The sequence below is a fragment of the Siniperca chuatsi genome, linkage group LG20 (assembly GCF_020085105.1).
Source record: "Siniperca chuatsi isolate FFG_IHB_CAS linkage group LG20, ASM2008510v1, whole genome shotgun sequence".
Classification (NCBI taxonomy): Eukaryota; Metazoa; Chordata; class Actinopteri; order Centrarchiformes; family Sinipercidae; genus Siniperca; species Siniperca chuatsi.
Genome location: NC_058061.1, coordinates 17,108,737 through 17,135,235, shown reverse-complemented (window position 1 = coordinate 17,135,235; position 26,499 = coordinate 17,108,737). Strand labels below are relative to the sequence as shown.

Sequence of the window (26,499 nt, the reverse complement as noted above, 5' to 3'; positions counted from 1 at the left end):
TGTTGTTGCCACGGTTTGTGGCGCGGGTCCGGATTTCTGACTTTTGCTACTGTTCTACTCTGCGCATGTGCTGAAAGTGACCACTGCATGTGCCTCGCAAGACCTTGCAGAGCGAAAAAAAAAAGTAACTATCAGTAATTTTAAAGATTTGTGAGGAGATTTAGTGTTTATGACAGATATTCAACTTTACTATCCTACCACCAGTGTTGACAGGTATTAAATCACTAATGAAGCTGCTTTGACAACCGTGGTCACAAGATGCCGCTGTACGAGCTGAGCATGACAAATCAAGGAGCTTTATTGTCTCCTTACAGTGCATCACAGGATAACTGTCTAAACTCCTATGCGGAGAAACTCCTATTTAAAAACTTGAATGAAAAATTTCACCAGTGGGTTTAATGCATGAAACCTTGCAGACTGTAGGAAATGTGATTAATGTGCACTTGGTCACTCCAACGTTCATAACAGGCTAGAGTCCGTCTTGCCTCCTGGTTATTATCTCAGCAGTTTTCCAACATTTTTTTTCAAATTCTTTCAAATTTACCTTCATTCTCAGTTTCAAAAATGCTTTACAAACTTTTTCTGTGAATTTGCTCCTGCAAGGTAAGTGCATGCTGCAGAGCAGACCACGCATGCACAAAGTAGAGACAAAACAAAATAACAGAAAAACAATGAACATATGATATGGAGTATCATGAGTCACAAACCTTTTAAGCGTCCTCTGGAAACACTTCCGTTGTCGTTTTGTGTTTGCAGCGCGTTCCTGTATTTGGTTGTGTTGTATGTTTTTGCAGCGTGTTTCTGCATTTGCAGTGTGTTTTCTAAATGCTGCACATGTGTTCAAATTAATGAAGATGTCTTCTTAATTTGCTTGTGTTTTGTCTATGTGCATGTGTTTTCTTAAGTTGCAGGGTGTTTGCCCTTGTCAGCCACCGTAAGCATGATAACAGCAGAGTAAAAAAGAGGAAGAAGGAAAGAAACAAACACATACAAAAAACAACAACACAAAAACAACAACAAAAGCAACCAGAGTGCCCAACCACTCCTTCCAATCCTGTAGAAGAACTGTTACATTGATAGGGTATGTCTGGCAGACAGCGAACGTAACCATATCATTAACACAGTCAATATAGTCCCAATGGGCAGTTGGTCCAAACTTCCAGGGCTATCTTGAAAAACAACAATATATGTTTACTTGTGATTGGTTTTACTGGTTTTATGTCAAGTTTGGAGGTACAATTACATAAAGTGAATATAGCCAATTAAAACAAAATATACAGTAAGTAGTGGATGATGACACAGTCACAGTCATACACTATATGGCTCCTTTTCCAACTCTAACATTGTCTGCCCCCTTACATAGGCCTCCAAACTGCCCAGTAAGATATTTGGAGAAGTCTCTGAATTGTCATTTATATAAGAAGAAATTAATTAGAGTTTCTAAGGCAGTGCAACATGCAGGATCAGTTAGTAACACTGGGTTGAGCCTCCATCTGCTGCACCTTTCTGTGCTATCATTTAATTTGATAGAAAATGTAAGTGCTGTATGGTCCGAGATGACAGTGTTGTGATATTTAACATGCTCAATACATGGTAATAAGTTAACTGTGGTAGTTTTGAGATAGAGGTAGAGGTTTTGTTACTTCCTGCTTTATTTTGTAGTGAGTTCCTTCACTTGTGTGTCTTGTGGTTTTACTTCCTGTCTTTGTTTGCTTTCCCTCCAGTTTTGATTGTTGGCCCTTCCTTGATTGTTTGCACCTGTGTCTTGTTGGCTCACCTTCCTTAGGGTATTTAGTCCAGGTCTCTTTCTTTGTTCAGTAGCGGATCATTGTGATTCCTGTCTGGTGGTGTGCCTGTCTTGAGTTTTGTTCCTATCTTGCAGATGTTCCTGATATTTGTGTGTGTCGCAGGTGCACCTGGTTACTGTAGTCTCTCACTGTGGGATTAACGGTTCTACAGTTCTGAGATTATGTTATTACCTTCTTTCTGTCTTTTTTCATCAACATGCTGTCACAGCAGAGCTAGGTATATTTCACATGATATGGTAGTTGGAATATGCCCACTGAGTTTGAAAGTTCAGAGTTCCTGCGGGCCAACGCTAACCAACTTAAAGTTTCTTTTAGCCAGCAGAGCAATTTGTAGTGTGGCGTAGCGGCCATTTCCCACTGTCATCACAACAGTCTCCCCTCACTGCTGCGTCGCTTCTATAAGACCCCCAAGGAGCAGCAGAGTGTAACAGCTGAATAGAAGTGAATACGTCTCTAAACAGCCTGCTATCCCCTGAGAGGAGACTGTGTGCGTACGCGCACACACACACTTATTCTCCCTCTAATGCATGTACACACACACTCACACAACTGTGCTAATACACACACTCAGATCCTCACATGCACATGAGTGAAGGCTACACATACAACAAAGAGATGCTGGCAAATATGGTACATTTCCTTCAACACACACACACAGGCAGGTAGACATTTTGCCTTCCTGCCTGTCAGTCAACATTCCCTCTCAAACTCTTAGCTTGCTTTAGCGCATGACGGCCCATCTGCATGCATTACTATGGGTTTCGACACTAATGGAGGCATTTCACCAAGCAATAAACTGTGGGGGAACATTAGCACCCGAGATGCAGGCTAACAACACACTAAACTGACGGGTGCCGACGTGCTGTGCATCGCTGAAAGTCCCTCCGGGGCGAGGCAAATATTAATTTTCTTTAGTACATATGAATCTCTGTTAGTCGCACTCATCCCCTATAGTTGAGTGGAACCTCACTCAATAGAAACTTGTAGAAAACATGAGAGGAAAACTGGATAAACAGGACATACTTATGTGCTTATATATGCACTCACATACATTTAAATAAGCTATTACAGAACACCAATATGTTACTCTTACTTTTGATATGAAAGAATATAGTACAAATCCACAATCAGGCATTACTGCACTGTTCAATTCAAGATGGTTCCAGTTGCTATTTTGTGTGATTTTAATTTACTGTTTTCTCAACCTAGATCGTAATAGTGTCTGAAATCAAGGTACACACCATATTTAATTCTAATCTGGTAAATGCACAGTTATATACCCCAACTTGACCACTCAGTCATACAGTAGAACAGTGTGTTGGTGCTGGCTAACTATTTATTCAGTGTAATTTACACTTGTCATAACACATAACTTTTCTGATCTGCAACCTCAGTGTTTGAGGTCTGGTTAAGTTTAGGCAACTGAAACTATTTGGTTAGGAAAATATCGTCAGGCAAGAAACCAATTTTGGCTGTTGGTACAAGACAAGATGTGAACCACGATCTCCCATGTCAAAGTCACATGATTTTCTTCACTCGTCATGCTACTTCCAACTTTGCTACCTATGAGGACAGTAAAGATGTCAGTATGCTTCAACTAAAGTGCTTGTTGAATGGTTGAACAGCATCTGAAACCCCTTCCCTCAACACCTTTCCGACTGTGTCTGAAATTTCTGTAACTTTCCATAACAGACAAGCAGGCCCACCTCATACAGCGATTCACCAGGTGTTTGAAGGTGAGGAAGTAAGCACTCTATCAAGCTCTTTTTTCACACAATTACTTCTGTCACTTTTTGTCTGTACAAACAAGTACAGCACCATGAATGCCTACTCACCCCACCTATGAGCTTGGCTGTTCAAAACAGCTATAAACACTTTTGCCTGCCGACATGGTCAGACAACACGTCATATGAACTAGTAGTCTGATTCAGGAGAACATACAAATTCCACACAGAAAGAGTTTCCTGAATCAGATATGCTAAATTGTCCATAGGTGCAAATATATGGTTCTGTCTATATTTGACTTTCATTTCATGAACAAAATGCAGGAGCACATGTTCATATGCATGTACTCACATGAACATTGTTCTCACAAGGATGGATGCACACACAAGTCCTCACAAAGATACAAGTACACACAAACATTCACATGTGTTTGATATAATTTATATGTTGCCTTCAGATTCCCCTCTATGTGTTTATGGCCGTGATTGCATGCCTTTAACATGTTGACATTCAAATTTAATCCGTCCTTGTAATTAGCCAGGCCCAACCACCATAAGCAAAAATAGAGGCAGAGTGATTAAAACAGGAAAATCCAATCAAACATGCTTCTTAAGACAGTGAACATTCACGGATGAGGTGGCGCCTCCACATATAGGATATAATACAGTAGCAATTACCCTATCACATACTGTTAAACAGACAAATACATGTCCACGCACATACATCGTTCCACAGGCACATTTTGGCACACAAGTACAAATAGCTGTTAAACCAAACACACACACATACACTACCACAACAATATTAATTAATCCAGATATCTTTTCCCACACAGGATAACCTTGGCTTTCATCCCCTCCTCAATTAGATTGAACTTCCTACTGTTATGTTAGTCTTTGGATTAGGAAGAATTATGGAGGAATGCTTATGTTTGAAATCCTCCTTTGCCTTTGACTTAGTGCATTAGACACTTTCTTAGCTAGCTGGCTCAAGCAAGGAGAAGTCTGTATTTCTGTGTGTGTGTGTGTGTGTGTGTGTGTGTGTGTGTGTGTGTGTGTGTGTGTGCGCGCGCGAACTAGCGTCTATGCTGCACATACGGTTCACTAAGCCTTCCTTACATGCTAGCACCTCCACTGACTCGCTAAATACACTAGCTTCATCCAGACCTTGCATCACTCTCCCAGCAGCCCCTCTTTTCATACTCCTGAGCTGAGATGGGTCAAAATGAGAGCAAACGATTCTTTAGATGTTTTCTATGTGAACTTTGACCCGGTTTCTCATCTCCTTTGGGACTCTGATAACAAAGCAGACCTAAATTTGAGTCTTGGTAATCACATAAAACACTACATAGCTGACATTTTCTGTGTTAGCTAGTTAGCCTAACTGACCTGAATTCAAATCAGCCATATACTGCAGGCAGGTCTATACTATATTAATTAGCAAAACTGCTGAACTTCTGCAGTGATTACACGGTCATGAATGACAGATAAAATTAAGTATACAATTGTAGCTCTCAGTTCATTGTTTTTCCAGTCTGTGTAGTTGACTCTTGATGGTTCTCACTGTCGATTACCCTATATATAGATATAGATACATTTAACTGGAATTACACACCTACAGAAGTGTTTCCAGTTCTGGCTAATTAGACCTAGGTTCAGCTATTCTGGAAATTGTGTGAAAACGCCAGACTCCGTGTACTAATAAGTGTAAGTTGTCCTAGACATTTTTCATGGCAGACATTTTGACATGACTGCAGGAAAGGCATAGGTGTAACTAATAACATTAATAATGGCATCATTCTATTCATGTCTGCCAGTAAACCATGCGAGTGAGTGAGCCAGCATGCACCAGGGCCAGGAACAGCTAATCCTAACTCATACTGTAAAAGGAATGCAGTCATTATTAATGTTATTAGTTACACGTGTGTTTGATGATGACGAAAAAGGTCTATTGAGATCTGTAGTGTATATGATGTTGATTTATTCAGGAGCGTGTGCATTTATCACCTGTGTTTTTCAAGCTTTTACATGTCAAGATGGCTATTGCGATTAAATTAAAAGTAGAGTGAAGGAGATCAAACACAATCTGTATATGTCCTAATGAGAGGTCTAATTAGGCTAAGTGAAAACACCTGTGTGGGTGTACCATGAGGCTAAATAGTCTGTTGTAACACTTGTCCACAGACTAGGTAATTCAAATGATGTTTGTACTTTATTTCAATATATACTTCTAATTAAAACTAAGACAATTGTCCAGCATATCTCAGGAAGAAGAGAAAAAATGGTTTTAGGACTTTGGTAATCTTTGACACTTGATTTCTCTCTGTCGACCAATAGCAAGCCAGTGAGATAGCAAGCATGTGGTACACACAAAACACACAGAGATTTTGGTCTTCAATTTTAAAATGTCACCGGATGTCACAACAGCTGGGAGAGACAATAAAGTATCTTGTGGCACAATTACTTAGGGCACTTCCAGAGAAACTGGCCACACATGGACGTGACCTGATTTGAAGTGGTTGTTAAATTCGATAAAGAGGTATGGGCTTACCTCTGGAGACCAACTCACTGTAGACCAGTCTTGAACAACTGATTTTAGTCACCTCTGGCAGTCAAACCCATTTCATTACTCACAGTGACCTTGGTTGGTCCTTGGTTAACAGTTCATTTTTGGACATAAAGAAATGCAGAGTTTACGCAATATGTAAAAACTTGAAGCAAACTGGAAAGTGTGCAACTTAGGTTCTCCAACTCTTTTCACGTGGACAATATGCCGGATGGATAAGTTGTCTGTAATCAGCAGACCAATAAGAAACAAGAAATTGTAGTACAGACATGCACTGACAAGTTTGTTTTTCAACTTTAAAATGTAGGACTCAGTTCATATCTTGGTCACAATTCTTTAAAAATCAAATTTAAGGTATTCTCACCCCACCTCTAGGAGCTCATGAATCCCATAATGCCATTACCTGTATACACGACGAGAAAAACATGTTGGTGCCTTCTTCTTTATCCAGTGTTTGAGCTAAGCTAACCACATCTCGAAGCGATCACTGCAATGAACACAAAAATGAAATTGTTATCAGTCTTCTCAAGACGGCAATATGTTTGTTTGATGTACAGATATGGCTTACCCAGTATATTCACGGTGGTTTGTTTCAACCCTCACAGCTCATCAAGATGAGTAAAAACTATCATGGTGTAAACTTGTCCAACTGAGGTGGAGGAGGGTGGGACGAATGATACAGCTCCCTGCTTCAGGGCAAGAAGTTCAATATTATAGCCTTCAATTCCCTCATCGTCAAGATGCTGTTAATGTGAAAACATAAGCGCCTATACAAAGGTTTTAAATTCAACACGATAACGCTCTCAACCGCCACACCTCTCACACGCATCTCCTCCTCCCCACCACAGAGAGACTGGAGGTTTACCTCTCCAGGACATTGCTGGTAGAGATCAAATCAGCCTTTGAGCTGCCTTGATCTCTGCTTCTCTCTTTTGGTTCTCTCTTGTTCCTCCTCGCCTCTCTATCTCTGTTCCAGGAAGTGCAGCGTTGTGGATTTGAGGTCTGTCGGTGTATAACGGGCCTTGGATCTGTCAGGATTTGGGGTTTATTGGTTTACAGATGGAGGGAATGTGTGTCCACAACATCAAACAGAAAGCATTGATGCCATGGTCTGTGCTGGGGAGGAAATACCATGAAAACAGTTGCAGTTCTCCCGTGATCGCTCATGAGAGGGACTGAGTGAGATATGCTAATGGTTCCTGAAAACTCTGCATGTGAGTCCCTCTGCAGTGTGGGTATTTCTCGGTTCGTGCCCGCTTCCAAATCTCATAAACACACTATCCCTTCTTCGCTCTGCATCTTTTTCTCATATTCTCACCAAACAAGCCTCATGTGTTTCTCCTATTGTCTCTCACACACTCACACACACACACACACACACACACACACACACACACGTAGCAGCCATTCCTTCTAATGTGTTACTGACATCCACTCCAGCCTGTAACGTGTCTCCCCTGTCACCTACTGACACCATCTTCCAAACCTCCAGTCTGCCAGCCGCCTTGAATTATTCATCTAATATGCCTGTTTGACAAAGCCAGCCGTTGTGCTGGTTCGCCAAACATTACAGGCAGGAAAAATTTGTTTATCTGTCTCTCTGTCTCACTCCTTCACTTCCTGTTATTGTCTTTTCCTCTCCCTCTGATCTCCCCTCTGTTCCTCTTTCTCATCTTTTCTCGCAAACGCCACATTCCCCTCCGTTTTATTGGCATCCGCTGTCACAGTGATTTGCTAAAGTGGATGTGACAGGCAGTGAGCCTCTTATAAAAGCCATACATTTGCTTCAATAGAATTTTTTTCATCCCATTTCTGCTGCTTCTTTTGCATGCTGTGTTTGACCACGAGCGACTGATTTGTCTTTACTGATGCTTATTCCGTTGTTTTGTCACTAATAACATATGCAAATTGCAGCCCTGGAAAAAGTAGGTCTCTTTTCGGTCGCTTTTGGTAATCAGCTCCCACCATTACGTAAACAAAGAAATGACTTGTGTGTGTGTGTGTTTGTGTCATTATGGTTGAGCATTACAGGGGCTGCTTGACTGGTGCTGCTTGACCCGGCTCTGAGTGCCAAAAAGCTCTTCTCTCTCATCTATATTTCAGTGCATCAAGGGTGTTCTGTAATAATCTCAATTTGTGAACATGCAGCTGCGCCACTCCATGCCATTTCCAAGCAGCACAATCTTAAGTCACATTTCGCTAAGGTGCTAGAGTGACAAGGGTCATGACAGCCTGAAATGCTATACATGTAGAGCCTGCAGCAGCCATCTTCTGTGCTGCTGGAGTACTTTTATTTCCACTGAAACTCATCTCCACAGTTTTCTAAATTCGTGACTGCTCTTAGCACTAAAAGGCTTTCAGTGAGTCATACTTTTCAGAATTTGACCCTGAGTTGGTGGGTTCAAACTGAGGTGCAGTCTAAGAGTTTTTGGCTCGGCACCTTAATTATGGACCCACTAGAACAGCGACATGTGCATCTGATATTATTTGAAAAATACTCTATGCAGATTTGAAGTTTATTAGTTTCACATTCCTTACAAAATATAAATTCCAAAAGCCTCTACCAAAAAGAAAATAAAATGTGATTAAAACAGATAATTCTTTCCTCACATGTTGAAATTTTGTAGCAGGGCCACCCTTTGGTTTTGGATATCAGCTATTACTGCGGTGACATGTCACCTGTAAACCCACACAATAACACTGTGAAGAACGAAAGGATTTTTAAACTGCTTTGGCTAAAAAACATGATGTTATGTGTTAAAAATATGGTTATGGAAATGCCACTGAAATAAAGGTCATAATCTAAAACACTTAGTTTTCAAGAATAAATCTACTTTTCACATGTAAATCACCAAATCAAAACCCACAAGCCTCTGCTACATGAAATGAATTGCACATTAATTCATCTCCCCAGTGAATGCATTATTATTTATTAATATTAGTATTATTCTGCCACCACATTATTAGCGTCTTAGCTGGAGTGCACAACACAGAAATCAGCCATCGGATTCATCTATGGTTTGATATTTGGGGAAATACACTTATTCGCTTTCTTGCTGTGAGAAGATTGATATCACTTTGATGTCTGTACAGTAAATATGAAGCTACCGCCAGCAGCTGGTTATCTTAGCATAAAGACTGTCCAAAGATAACAAAACCCACATACCAACACCTCTAAAGCTCACTAGTTAACACATTATACAGTATCCTATTTGTTTAATCAGTACAAACACATAAGTGTAAAAACGGCATGTTGTGGTTTTATGGGGAGTTATGTGCCAGGCTAACGTACTGACTAACTAGCTTACTAGCGGACTAAATAGTCCGGCTATGGGCTACCCCCCATAAAAGTCAACAGGTCATTTTTACAAATGTTAATTAGTGAGCTTTAAAGGTGCTGATAGGTGGATTTGTTACCTTTGCACAGAGCCAGGCTAGCTGTTTCCCCCCTGTTTCCAGTCTAAGCTAACTGGCTGCTGGCAGCAGCTGCATATTTAACATACAAATATGAGAGTGGCCTCAATCTTCTAATCTAACTTTCAGCAAGAAAGCGAATAAGTATATTTCCCAAAATGTCGAACTATTCCTCTAAAGAGTGCTTGTGTGTGTGTGTGTGTGTGTGTGTGTGTGTTAACCTCCAGAGGCGCTAAGTTTGACCCTTAGAGCCTAGTTGGCTCGCAGGCTTAGCCCTCCATTTACAACAAAACCTTGCTGCTTCTCTCTTTTCCTAATGAGGGCTGAAGGGATGTATCGGGCCTTTAAGCTGTTTTCTCTTCTCTCTCTCTCTCTCTCTCTCTCTCTTTCCCTCCTACACTGCAGTCAGACAGGCAGTGTTAAATATCTCATCTTATTTTATCCTCCAGCCTGCCATCGATTTCAAGCTGTTCTCCTCTCATTTACAATGGTGCCACACCATCCATGATATCAGGATGCACATCATCTGCCAAACTTACACTTTTACTCATCTCGCTTGGTGCAAAGAGAAGCGGATGAGCGGTTTTCGCCGCAGACCTTCACATGTGCCAACCTCCATGGAAACAAGCTGGTCCCTCCAAGCACATTCATGCATCATTTGATTCAATGTCTTGTACCATAAAACTAATAATAGCAGAATCAATTCTGCTGATTTTTTCCCCTTTCTCTCTGTCGTAAGTCCCTAATGGGGTTGTGTTACCACTCCATCCCTTGTTCATGTTTTCATCCTGACATGAAGCAGCTGATTGTCTCCCAGAGGAGGCTTGATGGACACGAATGTTCTCACACACAGATCACCCCTGAGGTAGACATCTAAAGTAAGATGTGTGAGAACAAAGCGCTCCACTGCCCTCTATAGGCTTCCTCATGACAATGCATTACTTGAAACTTCCAGGAGTCATTTCTGTGTCAGTGCACTCAATTGTCCAATATTTTTGTGCTGTTCAGAGTTTTGAGTGCAGAAGTGTGTGTCGTTACAGATCTTTATATTATGTTTATTTAGCAAATGAATCACTTTCAAAATCAACTAGACAGAATAAGAGACATGGTTTTCAAGCTAAACACAAGGCTGAATATGTGGCTGTAAAAGACATTCAGGAGATGCAGGTGTTTCACTATGTTTTCTGTGTAACTTTTCCTGCCTTTTTTTGAATTTTACACTTGAATGGAAATCCAAATAATGTAACTTCCACCCTCATATTTCGAGGCAACGACCTCATCTGACCTTTTCATACTGAGAGAGTCTCATTTTTCTTTTCGTGCTGGGCTTCCTCCAGATTTCCCCTCACTTCTATCAAGTTGTCAGTTTCTGTTCAAGGTACCTATAAACCTCCCCTGCAGCATTACACTGTCCAGGCGAGGCAGCGTGGGCCTGACGTGTCTCCTGCTACCTTCAGGGTCACCTTTGATGTTAGCTGTTTGTGTGCTGAGTGTTTTTTAAAAAAATTCTGTCTCTCTCTACCGCTGCTTCTCCTTAGTCAGGACACCTGCAGTTTGTGAGAAATTTCACTGTGAGATCATACGGATGGATGACTGATAGACTCAAAAATAGGAAAACAGGCCCAGGAATATTACAGTACACTGCATGGCCAAAAGTATGTGGACTCCTGAACATTATACACCTTTATGTGATTGTTGAACATCTCATTCCAAAACCATTAGCATTAATATGCTGCTATAACAAGAATTTGAGTGAGATCAAGACGTACTGCGATCTTTACAACAATGTCAAAATACTCCATTACAAGTAAAAGTCCTGCATTCAAAATTGTATGATGATTACGAGGGGTAGTAAAAAGAAAAAAGAAAGTTCTGCTACACAAATGTGTATTCATTTTTTTTTTTTTAGATTTTCTTTAATCTTTGCTTTGGTTGTGAAACTGGATAATTTGACCTCTGCTTCAGTTATTTGCTATAAATGAAACTAACTGAGGGGGAAAGTGTCTGTTTGGTAGAACTTCTAACAACATATAGATGTCTGAAACATGACAGGGCGCCCTAACTGCTTCTTAGGAAGGGGTCATAAGTCAAAAAGTTTTGGAATCTCTGATTAAATCTTTGTATTTCATAAGATAATCATTTTTTAATCTCCAAAGTATCTAATAATTACAATGGTCAAATAATGTAGTGGAGTGAAAAGTACAATATTTCTCTCAAAAGGTTAGTGGAGTAGAAGTATAAAGTAGCATAACAACTCAAGTAAAGTACAACCGGAAAAGTACATGAGTAAATGTACTTAGTTACTTGCCCCCACTGGAGTTCAGCCGCTGATGTTGAGCTTTAGCCATATAGTAATTATATTCTGCTATGTAAGACTTTCCATATTTCTCTTCCTTCACTTGTTGACAGCATTAATGAAATTCATTAGTGTTGGAAGAGTCACTGAAATATGAGTTTTAATTAATATACTTACTTAATTCTGCAACAGTCCTTCACCCCTCATTTATTCAAAATCAGGTTATTAAAAGAGATTAGTTTTCCTGACAGATTCAATCGACAGTGTTAACACACACACACACACACACACACACACACACACACACACACACACACACACAGAGTTTCCAGTGTCACTTCAAGGGTAACTTGAACTAATTTTGCAGAATAGGACAGAGTGAAAAGAAAGAAAGAACGTATTGTCCAGATAACTCATTATAATGAGTCCCACTGAAGGGTCCATGTGTTGTTTTATATTTATAGTCTGGCTCCACACAGAGGCAGCACATCACAGCGGATGAGTGACAGATGTAAACATCAAAGTGGCTAAATTCAAGCCTGAAATCTCAAAACTCTGATGAGTCATGTCCGTGCCTCTGTGTAACGAAACCTCTGTGAGTTTGTATGTGTTTGTGTGTGTGTAGTGTGTTGGGGGTGTTGGTGGGCTCAGCATCGTCCTGCTTCACTGCTGTCGTTCATGAGCTCAGACCTATTCTGGTCCCCTCAGCCTCCTCACTTACGGCAGAGAAATGTGGGCTGACACAACAGAGTTTTACAAAGCCCAGCTGGCAGGCTTTGTTATGCAAGCATATTACAGCTCTGTTCCTGTCGGTGCATTACAGGAATAATCCACCAGAAAACACGTTAATACTGTCACTAAAACAGCTATTGACGCCATACCCTGCATTTCTGTGCCCATTTTATTGTTTGATAGTGTCTTTCTTATTGCTGCAGTTAGCTGAAAGTTAATTAGTGTTTGACTGGTGTTAGTTTTTTGTAGGTCTGATGCTGATATCATTACCTCGATGCATCCGAAAGCCAGTTATTTTGACAGGTCCTAACCAGATATGATATTAAACAACTTTAAATGTGTTGTTTGATGCCAAAACTTTACAAGATCTTATTGTTTTCCAAAAGATTTTCTTGTCAAAAAGAAAATGCCTCTAAAACAGAATTTAGATGCATCCTGTTTATGCTTTAACCAAATGAATCATGTATACTTTATTGCTAACCATTTTCCAAAGTGGTTATACTTCATTTCAGCGTGTTCTGAAATCAACTTGACAACGTGACATTATCCTTATTACATTATCATTCTGTTTAAATACATTTGAGAGCAGAGACAATCCAACATCAAAGAGTTGTCTGTTTGCATTAAAGAGTTGTCATTTTGGGAAGTCAAAACTGGAGAGACAAACAAAAAGGATAACATGGATTTAGGACTCTCAAATCTCATAAAAAAGGCAAAAGATTTTCCAAACAGTACATTTTTATGAGAATGTGAAGAGGAGATATTTACTGAGATAAAGTGAGAAAGAGACTAAAAGCATTGTTTGCATATTGAATAAACCATCAGCAACCAGATTCGTGTAAAAACAGAACACAGTTCATACAGAAGAGCTTGACATCATCAGATACATAAGACTTGACAAGTTTTTTTGTACCTGTGACAATCCTCCATGTCAGTAGATGGAGCGCTTGGTCTTAAATGTCACTCAATATCACGTCCTCGTTTGTTTGTAGTGTCATGTGACCGGATGTGCAACTTCAAAACATTGAATAATGGTGCGAGCAACCGATGGAGGGCTTTCTCACACTGATTTCTGTGGCTTTTAGCTAACTTTTATTGCTGGGAGTGAGAGAGAACTTTTTTCGCGCCAGGAGGTCTGTTTTTGTGGCTCCAACATGGCGGGGTCGCTGCTGGAGTTTGAGACTGAGATGTTTTTGAGTCTGTTCAGCTGTGACGGGCTGCTGGTGGTGGCGGAGGGGATGGGGATAGACCGCATCCTGCTGCAGTTTATGCGGGTTTACTCGGAGCAGGGAAGCCTGGTCCTGCTGCTCAACACAACCGCGCCTGAACAGGTGAGGAACTCAGAGGCTAAAGATAGCTTATGAACGCTTCATAATTTGCCTGTTGCTAAGTAACGGTAGGCGATTTGGGGCAGCAAGGCGACGTTTGCGTTGCTCGACAAAACCACAAACTGAATTGAGATGTAAAGAACAGAGCTGTGTAGATTTTAGAAATTTGTTCCAAGACATTCAAATAGGGTAGCTGTTTGAAAATAATCCATAACCACCAAGTCCTACCAGGCTGTTCCTACCAACAACATAAAGAGAACAATACACTCTTTCCACAGCAGACATTTTGTCTTGTCAAAGCAGGAAAAACAAAGGTGGAATTAATAAAAGATGGCTGTATTCCATTTAGGTGAGCCAGTTCCAGGGCTCTGGTATTGTGCATCGTTAATTTTATTATTTACACCTGTGCACCTGCTTTGACATGTCAAAAAGTCTGCTGGAAAGTCTATATAGCATCACATAGCTTATTTGTCATTATTAACCTCCTTATAGAGGGAGCGGCCAATGGCCTATTGTACTGTAAGGCTACTGTAGGTTGGTACTGGAATTACTTTGGGTTGTATTTAATTTGCTACATTTGGCAAGATGGTTTTACAGGGACAAAAGATGAAAGTCCTGCATGACTCCTGGGTAATGAAGTTCAGAGTTTTATAGGTACCCCCTTGCTGCAACCAATGTGTAAAGGATACTTAGAGTGGGTTTAACAAAACACTTTCTGTCTTGTCCTCCCTTCTCAGGAGTATTTCACGGAGCAGTTGCGAGTGGAGGGTGTGACCCACCTGCCCAGGACAGTCACCAGCGATGTCCAGAGCACTGAGCGCTATAATGTTTACACGGAGGGAGGAGTGCTGTTTGTCACCAGCAGAATCCTGGTGGTTGACTTCCTCACTGACCGCATTCCTGCTCATCTCATATCAGGTCGGACGACTGCCCTATCATCGCTAAAATGAGAGCCATGTTTGCTTTGTTACATATTGTGATCTTGTTAAACACTAACAAATCTTAATCTCACTTTGGGAACAACATTTGTTTGTGTACTTGTATTTGCATTCTATAATACTCAGTTTCACTAAAATTAAATAAATGTATATTTTTGAATAGCCTTAATGTAGGATTTATTATTGACATAACTTAAACTTTTAAAATATGATTAGCTGGCTTGGGCTTGGTTAGGTGTAAGGACATTTCATTACTAACAGCATTGTCCATTTGAGTTATAAAGGAACAATAGTAATCTTAAAGGCAAAATCCACAATCCAAATGTAAACACAAGGGTAGCCCTGTCCACCAAAATAACACTTCACTGGAGCATGCTGTCACTCACAAATTGATTGGTTGATGTCTTTTAATATGGGGACTAACAGGAGCGACAACAGCTAAAGCCAAGTTAATAATTATTTCTGATATTGCTAACAGAATAAATCAATATCTTTGATAATAGTCATTTGACAAACACAAAAAAATGCTGGGGGGGTTTTTTCATCTAAAAGTCAAACTTTTTGGTTGTATATGTAGGTATACGTGTAAAATTATATGTTAAAATTGAGATTGGGATAAAATCACTTTAGAAGAGGCATTTAATGTATAAAGGTACCATAGAATAAAGCCACAAAAAACATAAAACACAGAACAAGTAGTGGTAGTTTCATCAAAAACTTTGATGTGATGTAGTATTTATTGATGGGTATTGCATTGCATTACCAAACAAAAACCTAGAGTAACATGCATAGACTATCTATCTTTCTGTACCACCCCCTCAGGCATCCTGGTGTACCGTGCTCATAAAATCATTGAGTCGTGTCAGGAGGCCTTCATCCTTCGTCTGTTTAGACAAAAGAACAAGACAGGCTTCATTAAGGCCTTCACTGACAAGGCCACGGCCTTCTCCTTGGGCTTCTGCCAGGTGGAACGTGTGATGAGGAACCTCTTCGTCAAGAAGCTCTACCTGTGGCCCAGGTATGATGGAACATAATAGACCTTTTTCATGGCAGACATTTAGATGTTATAGCAGGAAAAGCACAGGTGTAATTAATAACATTAATAAAGGCTGCATTCTTCCCTCATCCGTCTTTGCCTTTGCTTTCTTACCCTGTGTCATTCAACAGGTTTCAAGCATCAGTAAACACAGCACTGGACAGGCACAAGCCGGAGGTGGTGGAGCTCCATGTGTCATTGACGCCGGCTATGAGGGCCATCCAGAGCTCCATCCTGGATATCATGAGTGCCTGTCTGAAGGAGCTGAAACGCTACAACCCCACCCTGGAGGCTGAGGACCTCTCCCTGGAGAACACACTAGGCAATGCCTTTGACAAGGTCTGTCACTGTGTTAATGACGTAGATTAAGCTGCTATGGCATGGAATTTGATGTTGAAATTAAATTTCCATTTCTGGAACTTATATGATTAAAGTCTTGAATGGTAATGGCAAAAAGAAAAAACTGGCTCAAAACTGGCTCAAAACTTGAAAGGAAGCTTTTTTTACAAAAAGCTGGCACACATGTCATTATGATCTTCTTCTCTGAACCAGGAGGACCCCTGTAATACTAGGACTTATAACAACACATCTTCTGTTATTGTGATCCTGATTGTTGATGACCCGTATGTGAGTTATTTATTTTATAAAAACTTTATTTTTAAGGTTGTGTTTTGCCTTACTCCCATCCAGACCATCCGTCACTACCTGGACCCCTTGTGGCACCAGCTGGGAGCAAAGACCAAGGCCCTGGTCCAGGACCTGAAAGTGCTGAGGGTTCTCCTGCTCTACCTCACCCAATACGATTGTGTGACCTTCCTCAATCTGCTAGAGTCGCTGCGCTCCAGCCAAAAGATCTTTGGATCCAATTCAGGTAAACTATATGTACTTAGCTGCTCAGAGTATTTACTTGTGAACAAAAATTTTACTAGATTAATCACCTTTATCCGTGTTTTTTTGCACGTGCCTGTTGTAACCGTCAGGGTGGTTGTTCCTCGACTCCAGTACCTCCATGTTTGTGAATGCCAGGGGTAGAGTGTACCGCATCCCTGAGAGCAAGAAGAAACTCAAAGTGGGAGCAGAGGCAGAGAAACAGATATCATCCTCTGCCTTAGGTAACTGACCAAAGAACAGATCTCTAACATTTTCTTCAGAGTAGATATCCGCAACGTTATCTGCTTGTGTGTGTTCTGATGTTGACATTACTAAAGGCTCAGTGTACGTGTTTCAGAGGTGAAGCGGGAACTGGTGCTGGAGAAGAGCCCAAAGTGGGAGGCTCTGACTGAGGTACTGCAGGAGATTGAGAGGGAGAACAAGAGCTCTCAACATGTACCAGGTTAGAGCTCAGTTCTGTTAAAGCGTTATAAAATTCTATCATGTCAACAGTGTATGTCATGTCTATTATATGGATTTGCATATAATGTACTATATTAAAGGTGCTATTGTTAAGATTGCTAACATCCAGCCACTAGATGACGCACTCCCTCTCCCCCCTTCCATTCCATTCCAGTGGTTGCCAGTTCGTTGCACAACCTGCACATTTCATGGTCGAGTGGAGTGAGACTCAGGCTCAGACATATCAAGTGATGACTCTTTCATGATAGAGTAATGAATTCATTTTACAACATATAACTTATACATTGTCTATAGATTTAGGTTACTTTGTGCGGTGGTGTTTCATGTAACGTTATCTATGGTAATCTTAGGATATGGCTAGCTAGCTTTAGGTAACACCCCCCCCCCCCATCATTTAATAATTATAGGGGCCCTATATTGCAACACTTACCGTAAAATGACATTTAAATCATTATTACATCATTACACTATAAGACATTAGGTAAATATTTACATTTTAATTCAATCAAAGAGTACAGTACCAGTACATTGTAGGGATGCTATTAAAACCCACAGCGCTCCACATTAGACAGACAGCTACAGTAAAAATTTAAGTTAGCTAGCGTGTAGTGTTGACCTAACATTAGTTGAAGTGTTTCAATCAATTTGCCCTGCATAAACTTGTACTGGCCCCAGGCCATCAGTTATGTCGGACCCTGGCCCACTTCTAAATCCCCTCTGATACGCATCTTCGTTATAACGTTACATTGTTTGAGGGAACTATAACGTTAGGTAACTGGACGCAACCGTCACTAATGCTAACGTAGCTCCTCAGGGATTAAAGCTATTATTTTTCTTATTTTGACAACCGGTGACAACACATTAGTTAAGCTTTTAAGGACTCTGACTGTCGGTAATTGTTGTTTATTTTGTTTAAATATGCAGAATTGTAATTTTATGGGTTATTGTCGTTCAGATGATTAAGCTAAGATAGCTAATATATGCTAACATCAGTGTCTGTTTTTTTCACACTAACTGGCAACTATACCACGTGATACCAATGTCTTGTACTATTGGCTCACAAGCTTTGTTAGAAGCAGGAACCAAACGCCAGACATCTCACATAGAGATAAACAAAAATTCATTTTGGTCCTGTCAAACTTTTTAAATGACTTTTTAATTTTTAATTCACAATCATAGTAATTTTTTTTTTTAAGGAAAAGTGATACTTTTATTCTGCCCCTTTCTAAAAGCTCTGTGAATGTATTATTATTTTTAAAAATATTTGTCTACATGAAAAATGTTATCAATATAACCTTTAACAGAATTTCATAGAAACTACCTTTTAGTTTCCCAAAGGTGGTTTTGTTGATCTTTACTCCGTTTTAGCCTACTACATAGCACTGACATAGGAAAGGCATATAAGACGATGAAATCCTCAAATTGAATTAGATTTTAAATTTAGAACCAGCAGTGAGGCCAGCCTAAACACAGCTGACATTTCACAAAGTCATCCTCAGGGTGTGCTGGTTTGTCCTAGTTTACTGCCTTGCGCTTTGTACATTACACGATACACATACTGTACTTGCAGTATACACAGTGAAGGCAAACTGGTCGTTCAGAAATTATAGAAAATACAGTATTGGAATAGGGCTTCCTCCCAGTAGGCATTTTGACTTGTCATAAAAGGAAAAGCCACTGCACCAGTAAGCCAATGATTGGGGGTACATGGAAAGATTTTGGAGTAGCTCAAGTAATTTGAAAGAATTAGAGATCACGATTTGAATAAGAAACTATACCACATATTGATTCATCTGTAACACCTGAACACCACCTGTTGAGAGTGCATGAACAGTTCAAAGAGTTAGCTTGTGATGAATAAACAGTTGAAATAGTAAAAAAAAAAGAAAAAAAGTGATATAATGCACTGTACAACAAGTTTCCTGGCGACTGGGGCTCATCTGACAGTGGAACATGAAGCATCGGGCTCTTTTTTTCTTTTAACTGGGACAAACTGTTGATATACATTCATTATTATACATTCATTGACAGACGTTCATTATATCACTCAGTTGAGATAAATGGTGGCGTTGATAAAGGGGCACTTGAGTTTATCTGGCAGGATTGTGGGTGTATGTCTCACAAAAAAGTTGTGAACCACTGCAGTAAGCCATGCGAGTGAGTCAGCATGCACAACACCAGAGGCTGGAACTGCTGGCCCTATGGAAAGGAATGCAGCTACATTATTGTTTGTACTGTTACTGTGTTTGAGTCCCAATATCCACCATCAACAAGGTGTATTTATACATGCAATATATATGATGATGTTTATTCACTAGTTAACAGTAGGATGTAAACACTCCTAACCCTAGTCTGCGTGTATATCTGTCTAACTGCCTAACATGTCACCCCCAGGTCGTGTGCTGATCTGTGCCAGTGATGACAGGACTTGTGCCCAGCTGCAACAGTACATCAGGCACGGCTCTGACTGGCTGCTTAATCGACTGTATGCCCGCACAATCGGTAAACGGGACTCTGCTGCAGCCGCTGCCTTTGAACTTGACTCGCACAAAAAGGGCAATGGCTGGCCTAAAAAAGGAGCCAAGGGGAAGGAGCCTGCACAGAAAAAAAACACAAAGTCCGCGAAGAGTAAAAAAAGGCTATCCCTGACCCTGACCCAGATGGTGGGGAAGGAGGAGACAGATGAAGCAGCGGTGATGGGCAGCAGTGGAGATGAGGATGACCTGATGGAGGAGGAAGGGGAGGAAGAACAGCTGAAGCTGGATTTGTCATCGGATGCCTACTATGGTGTCCTAAAAGAGCCACTGACTGTCATTCACCCACTGAAAGGCCTCACCGACCCCCACAGCTTGACGCGGGTGCTGCATGAGGTGGAGCCCAGTTTCGTGGTGCTTTACGACGCTGAACTCAGTTTCGTCCGCCAGCTGGAGATCTACAAAGCTAGCCGGCCTGGAAAGCCTCTTAGGGTGTATTTCCTCATCTATGGAGGCTCGACAGAAGAACAGAAGTACCTGACGGCGCTGTCTAAGGAAAAGAAAGCCTTTGAACACCTGATCAGGTCAGAACCATTTCCCTCTCCTCAAAGCACCCTGGGAGTATCTGTTGGTGAGTGTTTTGTTGAAGTGTCGGCTTCTCATTGGTGCTTGTATGTGTGTTTCTCTGCAGGGAAAAGGCTACTATGGTCATCCCAGAGGAGAGGGAGGGGCGAGAAGACACCAACCTGGACCTTGCTAGAAATTTAGAGCCCGCCAATTCCACCACCAACACCCGCAAAGCCGGCATGTCTATTTTAGTGTTTTTGATTTGTTCTTTTTTTTTTTTTTGATTCTCTTTGAATTTCCTGGACAGTTTCCTTTGTCCTCCCTTATAAAAGTCCCAAGTTTTCTTGAATAATTGTCTCATTATTTTGTATTTCCATTTCCTGTCCAATAACCAGGAGGCCAGGAGCAGCCCAAAGAGCCCTCACGAGTCATTGTGGACATGCGTGAGTTCCGCAGCGAACTGCCCTCCTTGCTGCACCGCCGTGGGCTGGACATCGAGCCTGTCACCCTAGAAGTCGGTGACTACATCCTGACCCCAGACACATGCGTCGAGCGCAAGAGCATCAGTGATCTGATTGGCTCGTTGCAGAGCGGCCGCCTCTACACCCAGTGTCTCTCCATGACCCGCTACTACAGGAAACCAGTGCTTCTCATTGAGTTTGACCCAGCAAAACCGTTTTCCTTAATAGCCCGATCAGATTTCCGTCATGAGATATCGTCTAATGATATTTCTTCAAAACTCACCTTACTCACCTTGCATTTCCCCCGGCTCCGTATACTCTGGTGCCCCTCCCCACACGCCACAGCTGACCTCTTCCTGGATCTAAAGCAAGGTCGCTCTGAACCCGATGCAGCAGCAGCTCAGGCAGTCACAGCCGAGTCAGACATGGTGGCAGAATCAGCAGACCTTTACAACCCCGGACCTTATGACTTTCTGTTGAAAATGCCTGGGGTCAATACAAAAAACTATAGGGCTCTTATAAAAAATGCCGACAGCCTGGCAGATTTAGCCAGACTCAGCCAGGACAAGCTAGCAGAAATACTCGAGAATGCTAACAGCGCTAAGTTGCTGTATGAGTTTCTGCATAATGTTGCTGATGTCCCTGCTCCTGCGCAGAAGGCCAAACTGACATGATGGGTAGTAAAGCATCTGACTTATTATATATTTTCCTGGCATCAGGATTAGTTTTGCATTGTAAAGCTGGATGGAAATGGCGTCGGTGTAAAATGATGTAGACTGAATTCACACCTTAAATTTGAACAGTATGAGTCCTTGTCATCAACAGTGAAATGTGTTTTATATTAATGTACAGAATGAACTGAAATAATACAGGCTGTTCTATTGTATTTTGTCAACTAATCTGCAAATGGAACATTTCTTAGATTTTTAAAAATAACTTGGCAAAAAAAATTACATTCTGAAAAAATAATTATAAAATATTTAAGGAATTTGTTTTGTATAACCTTTGTTTCAAAATAAAGCTTTCAAGAATAACATTTTTTTTATAACTCTTAAAGGGTACAGCATACTCTTAAAAATATACATTTAACATAATTTGTTTTAAAATATTCAAGTTTTGATGCCATTTTATTTGCCTTGGAAAGGGATTGCAGAGAGAATAGACGGCTCTGCTCAATTGTTAGTAATGTTAAGTTTAAAATCGGCCAGTGGGATGAGACATTTAAGTTTTAAAATCCTCTGTAATTCATTCCATTTAGAGAAGAGGAAGGCAGTCTTCCCAAGTTCAGTATTTACCAGAGGGGTAACTAGTGTCCAACAGTCCTGAGATCTGGTTTGGTGAGCATTGGTTTTAAATTTAAATCAGAATGTAGTTCTCTTCGTGTTGCTAGTGACGACCAGCCTACTTTTTCCATGTAGTACACAGTGATGGGTACAATATTTATCTCCTGTAATGAAACACAAAGCACAATGATAAGTTGCATCAAGTTGTTTTAGAGAAAGCAGAGGATAAAGGATATATCCACAGTCAAGCACAGACAAGATGAATGACTGTACAATAATTTCCCTGTCCTTAAGGCAGAAACATGCTATATTGCGATATAAGAAACTTTTATCTTTAGTTTCTGTGCCAGTTGCTCCATGTGGTGTTTAAAAGTGAGACTGCTGTCTAGCCAAATTCCATTTAAATTTCAGTACCGTTAAGTGTATGGATGGCAGGAAGATGCGATATGGAATTATGGGTTCTTGAGAATAAAACACATTTTGTCTTGTCAGAATTTAGTACAAGTTTGAGCTTATGCAGAGATGTCTGAAGAATGTTAAAAGCAGATTGTAATCTTGAAATAGCTTGAGTTTAACAGGAGCCAAATGCATACAAAACTATCATCTGCATAAAAATTTATATTATAAATTGATAAAGTACATATTGCAGTAAATGTAATTTGGTGTTTAACTGCACAAAAAAAGTAAAATGTCTGCTAGATGTCAACAAGTACGGCTGTCCAGTAAAAGTAATGGCGTAAAAAGTATATTTACCTTTATACCTTTAATCCACTACAGTTTGAAGTCTTGCAAAATAGAATCACACAAATACCAGTGCTTCATAATTGTACATACAGCCCTGAGTAAACCTACTTAGTAACTCTACTGTAATTTACTTTTTGCCTACTTTTATTGTGTAGTACTTTCTAAAGTAGTCCTTTTTAAGGTTTCTTACTGAAGTAGTGTACTGAACTACAGTTGAAATCATCCATTCCTGAGCATGCTGTCGCTCTTGTGCTCAGTTTCTGATGCACTCCTTCAGTGTGAAACACTTTCCTTACAGCAAATAGTCAGTCAGTAAAGAACACAAGAGTAATCTAGCTTTACTTTGTCTGTAGATTTGTACTTTTACTTAAGAACATCTTAAGTAAACTAACAAAGAAGATGTCCTGTAGCCTACATTTAGTGTTAAATTCTGGGGGTCCTTTTTGAAATGCCAGACAGCCCCTAGTTGAGGATAAATCGTTTTATTACAAAGCATAACAAAAGAATGAATGAGGATGGCTAATTTTACTCTCCTCCTTGTGGATGTCTACCAGCTTCACTGTAGAAAGTTATGCAACACCACCAGATCACACGTGAGAACAAAAAACAGATGTGGTACCTTGAGAGAAAATTGTTTTAAAATAGAGATCAGTGGTGGTGTTGAGATGGAATATAGTAGAAAGTATAGAAAAACTGGACTGGATCATGGGTAGTTCAGAAATGCTGACCAGTAAGGAGGACAGCGATCCCTGCCCTCCGCTTCTCCCCCCAAGGCTTCCTATCCGACAGCGTCATTACGTCACTCTGCATCCGAACCTAGACCAGTCGCAGCCATTTTGCTCCGCGAAATAAACTTCAATCTCACAGCTAGAGGAAAAAACAACATACAGAACATAGTTCGGCAGACATTAATGGATATCTCGTTGTGACCCAGTGTTCGGACAGATTCGGCTTTCAAGTCTTCGCAATTCGGTAAGACCACAGACCCGGGGCGGCCCAGTCTTGTTTTTAGCATGTTAGCCTGTGTTAGCTAAACCGAGCTAACTAGCAAAACTGTGAGGAGGTTGTTGTTGAGGAGCGTTCGTGATATGCAGACACAGACAGCAGACGAGGCTTGGTAAGACTACACAGCAAGGAAAGGGCAACGAGGATTTGACTAACTTATCTTGAGATATTATTTTTCTAGTCATAGAAATGATGTAAACGGAAGCCGCTTCATCGTCCGTTATTATTGGCACTGTCTGCAACTCTCTCACCTGTCAGATTTTAAAGTAACGTTGTCTAGCCAACGTTAGCTTATCCCACACCCACCCGCCTCCACCACCACCACTGCGATAACATTATTTGTGGTGGAGCAGACAGCCAATAATACTTTCCCAGGAAAATATATATTAGCTGTTTAAACTAGCTAGTTGTCAAGTTACTATTTGTAAGTATGGTGTGTGTGCCGTTTTTGTTTATTTCAGCCATTTACTCTTGAGCTAGGATGCTCTCTGACTGCCAGGGCATGGCATACAGTTTCATTGTGAGTTGGCAGTCCTATTCCTCAAGTAATACTAACCACGCACGCTGCGTAATGAGGCCCCTCTCGTTTGAACAAACCCGATGATGTTATCTTAATCGATTGAAGCGAGGGAAAGTGAGGTAGTGCTGCAGCAAATCCAAACAGGTCGCGGTATGTGTGAATCATACAGACAAGCAGGATGTAGTGGTTTCAGAGCTTTCTAGTGTGAATTGTTAGCGTTAATTTAAACACTATGCATATGGTGGGATGGGAATGGAGTAATTATCCCAAGGCTGTAAGCCACATATCCCTGTGTGTTTTGCTTATTTCAACCTCCCAGTGCAGTATTAGTTTGCAGGAAGACTGTCTGCTCACATCACTTCGGACTAGGGTTTCTCCCTGTGGCGAATTTAATGAAAATGAATATCTCAATGTATGCAGACGTGTTTGCATTTTATAGCGCTTGACTTTTGTTCACATTTAGGCAAATTTTAAAATGCTCTAATATCGTACTGTTTTCCCCCTCACAGTGATTGTGGCAAATCAGACTCTACTGAGTTGCAGGAGTTATTAGTACTGACATGCTAGAGTTATCTACCCACAGAAAAGTGTGCCACTCTGGGCAGCTGGTCCTTTTCTTAGGTGTGACAGTCCAATGGTTTTTTGCTTCCAACAACTGAACTGACACCATGTTTTTTTTGTTCGTCCAATCCTTTTGTACTGTTATTAGAAGTCCACAACGGCAGCCAGGAAGGAAACGACACCACACTTGTGTCTGTGGGAACAGAGCAGTGACTCTAGTGAATGAGCCACAGTGATGACATCATGTCTGTCTTATCTCTGGATAAAAGGAGACATTTTTGTTGGACTAGATGTGGTCTATTTAAGGCCCAGAAAACTTCAGACTCACACTGTAGTTTAGCACAGAATGGTTCTCATGCTGTGTCCTTGTGTGTGTGTTTATGTGTTATGTGTATGGTACATTTGTTTAGCATCTCATATAATTACAGAATTAATGGTTTATAGGGCTAGGTGATATTAATAATGTCAATAGTATTTATTTTGATGTGTATTACACAGTATAACAAGCAAAATCTTGTTAGATAAGGTGATGTTCACTGCCTTGAACTAAATGATAATATAGCTTAAGGTGTAATCAGGCAGTTTTCCCTCAGCATTTCCCTGCTTGTTTCAGATTTCATGTTTGAGATTTTAATCAGCAGGTCTTTCTTTCATCCAGGGCATAGGATATCTAGTTTTAGACAAAGACTTTTACTTAGTACTTCTAGATGGTAGGCCTATTTGTTTTTTACAATTCTGCTGTGTCAGTGTTTCATCACATGTTCTTTTTTCATAGACAGTTGTCAGTGGTATGTTTTTGTCCTTTAACAGAAACCAGACCTCCTCGCCTGTTCGTGCTTTATTAGCTTTTAGACCAAGGCTGCAGTTTTCAGTTATCGCATGCTGTCAGTTGTGTGAGTGAGTGAGTGAGTGAGTGAGTGAGTGAGATCGTTTGGAGGTACTTGAAGGCTTCACAGCCAGGCCTATTTGTAGTAAAGTTGACCCATGACCTCTTCTCGTCAGTATGGCTTCGCTGTGTTTGTTACCGTTGTGGATACATAGTTCTGTGGTTGTAATAATTCCCATTCTATTGAATGGCTTCAAAATGATTGGTTTACTGATTGTTTTGCTGAAAACATGATTGTGAAATACTGGTTTGAATATTGTTTCACATCCTGACTTCTCACATAAGAGGTTGTATGTTTTTCATTCTGTCCCGTCAGCCTTAAGACAATCGGGAAGATGTTCGTGGTAGAACGTCATAAAGCCTCTCACCTGCACTACATACGTCTAGGCCTTTATGAGGTTGTGAGAGAGAAAAAACAGCCTCAGGGCTCAGACACACCCATATACTGCCATCATACTGCAAACATGTTGACTCAAATGATTACCTAGTGAAATGTGATCTTCTAGTGCTGTAGATATGAAAACATAGATGAAACCTGAAGCCAGTTTTTGTTTTTCAGTTAATCATAGAATCCACCCTGGTTAATTTGGTTTGGTCCGAGATGCTGAGCGTCACAATAAGCATTGGTAATGTGGAGAATAGCTTCAAACGACCATCAAACTGAAGTCTATTGGGTAATGGCAATGTTATTGTCCTGTAAGTAAAATATCTCATTTAGAAGTCTCTTAACGAGGATGTGTTTTTAGCTCTTCCAGTGAGAGCACGGGGATCGTAAGATGGCTTTGTTAGTCAGTTTGTTGGGT

At 40.6% G+C, this 26,499-nt stretch overlaps 2 protein-coding genes across 4 annotated transcripts in view; both read left to right on the top strand.

Annotated features, from left to right (window-relative positions):
- The first annotated feature begins 13,532 nt into the window (after window positions 1-13,532).
- ercc4 (excision repair cross-complementation group 4) lies at window positions 13,533-22,478 on the top strand. Its single transcript, XM_044177488.1, has 10 exons — window positions 13,533-13,871; window positions 14,606-14,786; window positions 15,629-15,824; window positions 15,974-16,181; window positions 16,533-16,713; window positions 16,823-16,954; window positions 17,071-17,175; window positions 19,590-20,253; window positions 20,361-20,473; window positions 20,632-22,478. Exons 1-10 carry the CDS (start codon window positions 13,695-13,697, stop codon window positions 21,369-21,371), a joined length of 2,697 nt encoding a protein of 898 aa, XP_044033423.1. The 5' UTR covers window positions 13,533-13,694; the 3' UTR covers window positions 21,372-22,478.
- A 744-nt stretch (window positions 22,479-23,222) lies between these two features.
- mrtfba (myocardin related transcription factor Ba) overlaps window positions 23,223-26,499 on the top strand; it is a 27,731-nt gene continuing 24,454 nt past the window's right edge. The window contains exon 1 of one of the 3 annotated variants that reach the window (XM_044177485.1): window positions 23,223-23,696. The gene's annotated coding sequence lies outside the window, so the exon portion shown is untranslated. Of the gene's footprint in view, window positions 23,697-23,720; window positions 23,842-26,499 lie in introns of those variants that run through there. The other 2 variants (XM_044177483.1, XM_044177484.1) reach the window with 2 other exon arrangements.